At 51.8% G+C, this 7,138-nt stretch overlaps 1 protein-coding gene across 1 annotated transcript in view; it reads right to left on the bottom strand.

The window, feature by feature from the left end:
• DGKZ (diacylglycerol kinase, zeta) overlaps positions 1 to 2,017 on the bottom strand; it is a 37,573-nt gene extending 35,556 nt beyond the window's left edge. Inside the window, exon 1 of the mRNA XM_011963306.1 lies at positions 1,696 to 2,017. Coding sequence (XP_011818696.1) covers positions 1,696 to 1,871 — 176 coding nt within the window. The 5' untranslated portion in view covers positions 1,872 to 2,017. The remainder of the gene's footprint in view (positions 1 to 1,695) is intronic.
• Positions 2,018 to 7,138: the final 5,121 nt, after the last annotated feature.

The following is a 7,138-nucleotide window of genomic DNA, read 5'->3' as shown; positions in this document are numbered from 1 at the left end:
GGGGCAGCAGAAAGCCCTGCCCCCAGCCCGGCCCGGCCCGCCTGGATAGGACTGAATCTCCCGGCCTAGCACACTCGCGTTGCGCGCGCTCAGATGCTCAGTCTTTACTCCCCCGATCCCCCCGCTACCAAACAACTGCACGCTCACAAGTGTACACCCGCGAGGGCTGCTGTCACCACTTCCCCTCCGCTCTCGCACACCCCGTGCCTACTCATAACCACTCACAATCTCCACCCATGCCCCCTTGGCTCCCCCAAATCGCACTCAGGGAAACAAAAGTCACACAATGCTCCCCATGCACGCAGAGCAAACACATCCCTTAAACAATTATGCCCACTCATTACTCAAACGAACACTTCCCATCCCAGCCTCTCACATTCAGTGACCAAAGTCACTTAATGACTTGCACACACACCAACAAAGAACTCACAAGTTTCTCCTACAAAGTCATCCTTCCACAGCTATTCACAATGGTTTCCAACCTTCTCACCCATGCCCAACACATCGCATTTTCCTGCTATAGATCTCATATGCTACGGGAACCACCTGCACAGCCCTTACACACTCACAAATACTCACACAGAAGGACAACAGGTACCACACTCCCATTCACAAGCACACACGCCCACACAAAACACACACCTTTCTACTACATGCAGATGCCCCCAGGACAATGGTTACTGGTTGCCACATCCCTCACACATATATGTGTGTGTATGCACACACACTCCCATCCAGAAATATACCTCACATGCACACCCAAAGACACTCCCCAATGCAGCCAAGGTCGTCCCCCTCCAGAAATGACAGCAATTAGAACCCAAGCAGTCACCTGTGGGGGCACAGCCATCACACACACCTGGGCTGTTTCTGATGGCCCCCGCAGGGCTGACAAAGGGAGGCCAGGAGCTGGGAAGCATGGTCTTCCACCTCCCCAAACCCTACCACCCTGCTGCCCGCACCAGCTGCCCACTGTTTCTGTGTGCACGCCTCTCTGCCAAGCCACATCCTGTGTCACCTTCACTTTCATCCTCCCCTATTGGGTTCTGGCAGCCTATTTTCCAGCCTTAGTCAGCCACAAATAGCCAATGCTTGGGGCTGTGACCTGCGGGCAAGCCTGTGATTTTGAGGAAGAACCAGCACCCCGAGGCCCAGAACCCTCTCCCAGTTTCCTGCAAGTTGGGAGAAGGTCTGATCAGGGAGGTGGGGCTCCAGCCCTCCAGCCAGCAACTGGTGACAGGGTGGCCAGGAGGAGGGCAGATCAATCCCCAAGTGTGCCTGGTAACTGGCCTCTGGGGTGGATGGGTCCCTTTGGGGAAGTTTCCCAATGGCTCTTACTCCAAGCTCTGAGAGAAGAGATCAGAGGCAACTGAAGACCCCACTGAGCCAAGGCCTTGAAGCTGGGTCAGAAATCTCCAGCATCCAGTGCCACACTCCTGGGGGGGGGCTCCTCTTCCCAGATCCCCCCACTGATAGCTTGCTCAACTCCTGGCCTCTCTCGAGCTCAGTTCCCCCACAGTGCAAACATCAGAGCTCCCTGCACCCTGCCAATAGCTCCTTTGCCCTGCTCTGTGCCTCTGCAGAGTGCTGGATGACAGATGAGTGACCCTACTTCTGTCACCCCCCATCTCAGATAAAAGGCTCATAGAGGGACAGAGGTCCCATGCCCACTCCCAGGCTACCCCTTGTACCTACTGTGTCTGGGGTGCCTCTGGTGGGATCTGTGGCACGTCCCAGGAGCGGTAGCGCCACATCTGCCTCAGTGCCCCCGACCGCTCCCCTTCTTCCGTCCCCAGCGCCTCCACTGGGCCCAGAGCTGAGGCCTCATTGCAGCTTCCCCCGGCGCTGTGGCCAGCCCCCAGTGCGCTCATCCTGCCCGGCGACTCTCTTCCTCTTTCGGCACTTCCTGACGGGGGTGGGGTCGGGGGGGGGGGCGGCCTGCTAGAGGCCGCTGGCCGCCCAAGCTGAGGACCACAGGCTCAGGGCTCATAGGCGCCTTCCGCTGGCGGGGCCAGCTGCCGCGAAGAGTTGCACAGGAAAGCAAGGGGCAGGTGGGGACAAGCCCAGCCCAGCAGCCAGGAGGCAGCCACGGGGCTTGCTTGGGCTGGAATCTGCACCTGGGCTCCTGTCTGGTTTTCTTCTCCATTTAACCTGTCTGATTTTCAACTCTTGGTCCTGCTGAGGTCTCCCACTTTATGACAACTACCAGGTACAATGGCTGGGTGTGCCCAGCCCTCAAAGGGCGCTCTCTTCCTAGCACTTCTGTGTGCAGCATACCATCTTACATGGGACTGGGCATACAGGATGGTGGTGTAGAGAAATGAGCAATGAGGATGGAGCCTGGAGACATAGGCATGTGTCCTGTTCTGCCTCTTACCAGCTCTGTGTGGCCTGAATCAGGTCATAAACCTCTCGGAGTCCTCTACATAGCTTTTGGGACAAGGTAGGTTACAAACAAATAAACTAATGAATACATGTGTCAGGGAGTTTTTCTGAGTCTCAGTTTTTCTCATCTGTAAAGTGGAGTAATAGGCCAGGCATGATGGCTCACATCTGTAATCCCAACACTTTGGGAGGCCGCGGTGGGCAGATCACCTGAACTCAGGAGTTCGAGACCAGTCTGGCCAACATGGTGAAACCCCATCTCTACTAAAAATACAAAAATTAGCCCATGGTGGTGGCAGGCGTGTGTAATCACAGCTACTTGGGAGGCTGAGGCAGGAGAATCGCTTGAACCTAGGAGGTGGAGGTTACGATGAGCTGAGATCGTGCCATTGCCCTCTAGCCTGAGCGACAAGAGTGAGACACCATCTCAAGAAAAAAAAAAAAAAAGGAGTAATAATTGAGCTCATGGTGTTATCTGAGGAATAAAGAAGAGATAGGAAGGTTTACAAATTAATTCATTCAATAAATACTTATTGAATGCCTTCTGTGCATCAGGTACTATATCAGAGAGCATAGCTCTAAAAACAAGTAAGCAGGGCTCTATCCTCACAGAGCTTAGATTCTAGTGGGGAAGACATTCAGGAAACAACAATCTACGTACGATGTAATGTCAGCTAACAAGATGTGCCATAAGGATTGGGAGGCTGAGGCGGGTGCTTTACTTGAGGTCAGGAGTTTGAGACTAGCCTGGCCAACATGGTGAAACCCCCTGTCTACTAAAAGTACAAAAATTAGCTGGGCATAGTGGTGGACACCTGTAATCCCAGCTACTCTGGAGGCTGAGACAGGAGAATCGTTTGAATTCGGGAGGCGGAGTTTGCAGTGAGCTGAAATCACACCACTGCACTCTAGCCTGGGCAACAGAGTGAGACTCTGTCTCAAAAAAAAAAAAAAAAAAATATGTGCTAATGTGCTATAAAGAAAAATGAAGCCAAAAGGAACAGAGAAGAGTGATGAGAGTGGCTTAGGCAGGGGGATCAGGGGATCAGGGAGGGCCTCTCTGGGGAGTTGATATTTGAGAGCAGACCTGAATGAATGGGGAGTGTGAGCTATGTGACTTACCTGGGAGAATAGCATTCTAGGTGGAAGTGGAGTCAGAGCAAAGGCACGGAACAAGGAATGTACTTGTGTCTGGAGAACCGCAAAAAGGTCAGTGTGGCCAGCGAACAGGGAGCCAGGGGGGCTGCATTAGGAGCTGGAAAGATCTCCGGAGGCCAAACTGTGCTGGAGTTTGAGGCCATTGTGAGGATTTGGTGAACACATAGTAGGGCATATATTCACTCTTTATTCTTAGGACTGGTTCTAGGAAAGAAACTGTACCTTCCTCAAGCATTCTTTAATCACCCTGCTCTATAACTAGTTCTTTAGCTGTATATATGTTTGTTACTGTGAATTTCTTGAGGACAGAAACAGTGTCAGTTCAGTTCAATAAACATTTATGCTACAGAACCCTTCAAGATGCCATCCCAACCCTTGTAAACCTCCATCTGGTGGTATAGTCACCTTTGTGTCCCTCATGAGGGGGACATAATATTTTTCAATAAATATTTGTTTAATAAATGCATGCTATGCAATTAATAATTAATACTCAGTAATCATAAAACAATGGCTAATATTTCCTGAACATTACTGTGCCAAAAATCTTACTGAATATGTAACGTAGCTCTTTGAATCCTCTTAATGACTCTAGGAGGTAGATCTTGTTATTTTCCTCCTGTTTTTGCTTTTTTTGTTGTTTGTTTTTTCTGAGACTGAGCCTCACTCTGTCACCCATGCTGGAGTGTAGTGGCATGATCTCGGCTTACTACATCCTCTGCCTCCCAGGTTCAAGCAATTCCTGTGCCTCAGCCTCCCGAGTAGCTGGGATTACAGGCGTGCACTACCACACCCAGCTAATTTTTGTAATTTTAGTAGAGATGGGGTTTCACCATGTTGACCAGGCTGATTTTGAATTCCCGACCTCAAGTGATCTGCCCGCCTTGGTCTCCCAAAGTGCTGGGATTACAGGCGTCAGCCACTGAACCTGGCCTTATTCTCCTCCTTTTACAGATGGTGAAATCAAGGCACAGAGCTGCTAAGCTTACCTGTCTAAGGTCACCCAGCTGGTAAGTGGTGGAGGTGATGAGAATCTAGACCCAGAATCTGTGCTCTTAAATAAAACATCCTATTGCTGCTGTAAGGTAGGGGATGTGGCCATATAATGCCCCCAAGGCTCAGTCCCCACTTTTCCACAGTTTCCCCTCCAACCCATTATCTCTGAATTCCTCAAGATGGGTCCCAAATGCTGTGGCCTCATTGGAGACTCTGTCCACCAGGGCAAGTTCTATTCTGGAAGGAGTCTGTGCAGGGCCCTGCCTTCCTCTTGCAGGCATTTTGCAAGTAGCTCGAGCAGTTAAACAGAGGAAATGGGGCTGGGCTTGTTTTCCATCTGAGGCGTCTGGCAGCCCTGGAGAAGCAGAGAGCAGGAAATGGGGCTCCTGGAGGGGAAGCAGGCAGGCTGGAGGCTTCGAGAAGCAGGGCAGTCCTGACTGTGAGAATAGGGCCACCTTGAGCTAGCACTCCTTAGTGCTGTCAATGTCATCTCTGCTTTCCAGGTTGGGTGGGGAGGACAAGGTTGGAAGGGACAGGTGCACGGACTAGGGAGGATGCCCTTGGCAGTTCCTAGGACAACATGTGCCAGGCCTGGGAAGCTGGGGACCCCTTAGAACCCACCCAGGTACACACAGGAAGAAGTATCTGGGTAAGAAAATTATTCTGGGCTTTGTTGAGGCCCCAGAGGATGGTGTTCTACTTTCTGTGGCCTGGATGAGCAGGTGGGAGCTGGGGAAAAGAAATGTACCAGGGCACTGAACACTCAACCCACGACCTGGACACCCTCTGCTGTCAAAACCCGCCCAGCCAGCCTCCTTGGCCTGACCTTCGCGGCTCCTTATGCTCTCTGGCTGCTCTTGCTTTTCTGCCTCTTTGTCCAGGCCTTCCCTGCAGAGATTTTCTCTCAGCTCATGCCATGCTGGTGCCTGCCTCATAGTAGATGCTAAATGAACCTTCCCTTCTCCCCATTTCCACATTCCCTTCACATGTGGCCCTGACCCCTGCCATTCCCTTTACCTATGTTGCACTCCTAGTTTGTCTTCCCTGGGTATTTGGCCAATCACATTCTCCATCCTTCAGACCCAGGCAGCAAAAGTGGAAAGGTAGAAAGAGCCCCAGACACGGAGTCCATTGGTTCACACTCCAGCCCTTGCTGTGCGACTATGGGCCAGTCATTACCCTCTCTGGGTTGGACCAGATGATTTCTAAGATCTGCTCTAGGTCTGACAGTTTCATTTGAATCTCCTTTCCTGATTTCACAGTTTTTGCTCATTCATTCCTTCATTCATTTGTATGACAAATATTTCTTTTTTTTTTTTTTTTTTTGAGGCGGAGTCTCGCTGTGTCGCCCAGACTGGAGTGCAGTGGCCAGATCTCAGCTCACTGCAAGCTCCGCCTCCCGGGTTTACGCCATTCTCCTGCCTCAGCCTCCCGAGTAGCTGGGACTACAGGCGCCCGCCACCTCGCCCGGCTAGTTTTTGTATCTTTAGTAGAGACGGGGTTTCACCGTGATAGTCAGGATGGTCTCGATCTCCTGACCTCGTGATCCGCCCGTCTCGGCCTCCCAAAGTGCTGGGATTACAGGCTTGAGCCACCGCGCCCGGCCTCGACAAATATTTCATAAGTATCTACCAAGTGTCAAACACTTCTCCTGAACTGGCATTCCACCCCACCTGCTGATCCCTTACCTACGATGCACACTTTTGTTCCTAATGATATTCCTGTATCATTTGACTTTTTGTGCACTTAGTTTTGCTTCCTTACAAGATTCTTGAACCCTATGTTGCTCCTAGCTCAGTGCTGGGTACATGAGTCTGTGCTCAGTGACTTCCTATGGAAGTTGCCATGGGTTGAATACAGGTGTTCAGAGGCTGGGCAGAGGGAGGGTTTCTTGTTTGCATAAGTGGCCATGGTGAGACATGGAGGGTTTGGAGACAAAGCCTTGCTCTGTTGCCCTGGCTGGAGTGCAGTGGCATGATCTCAGCTCACTGCAACCTCCGCCTCTCAGGTTCAAGCGATTCTCCTGCCTGAGCCTCCTAAGTAGTTGGGAATACAAGCATGTCCCACCACACCTGGCTAATTTTTGTATTTTTAGTAGAGACAGGGTTTCGCCATGTTGCCCAGGCTGATCTCGTACTCCTGGCCTCAAGTGATCGGCCCACCTTGGCCTTCCAACGTGCTGGGATTACAGGCATGAGCCACCATGCCTGTCCTACAAGGATTTTGAAGTCTAAGTGCCTGCCTCCCCAGCAGCTATGCCTGTGATCCGGGCACCTGCTGAGGCCCTTGGGAACAGCCCAGAGCCTGGGATCACCTGCTGATCACTGGCCCCTGCCGAAGTGCTGGGCCTCTGCCCCCACAGAGGAGACAGATATATCTGAGCCGGGTTGCAGGTGCTGCTGGTTAGTGACAGATGGACATTTGATTAGGTTCCTTCTGGGCTGCTTCATGAAAGTCATGAGCAGGAGGAAACCTGGAGGAGGGGCTGGAGACCCTCTCCGGCTGAGGCAAGAGAGCTACAGACACAGCACTGGCGGCCCAGCAGCCAAAGGTGGTCCTTCAAACCACCATCTCTCTTGAAAGCTGTCTTTTGACACCTCCC

This window comes from Colobus angolensis, unplaced genomic scaffold (genome assembly GCF_000951035.1).
Source record: "Colobus angolensis palliatus isolate OR3802 unplaced genomic scaffold, Cang.pa_1.0 Scaffold61, whole genome shotgun sequence".
In the NCBI taxonomy this organism is placed as follows: domain Eukaryota; kingdom Metazoa; phylum Chordata; class Mammalia; order Primates; family Cercopithecidae; genus Colobus; species Colobus angolensis.
This window is presented reverse-complemented; position numbering and strand designations above follow the sequence as displayed.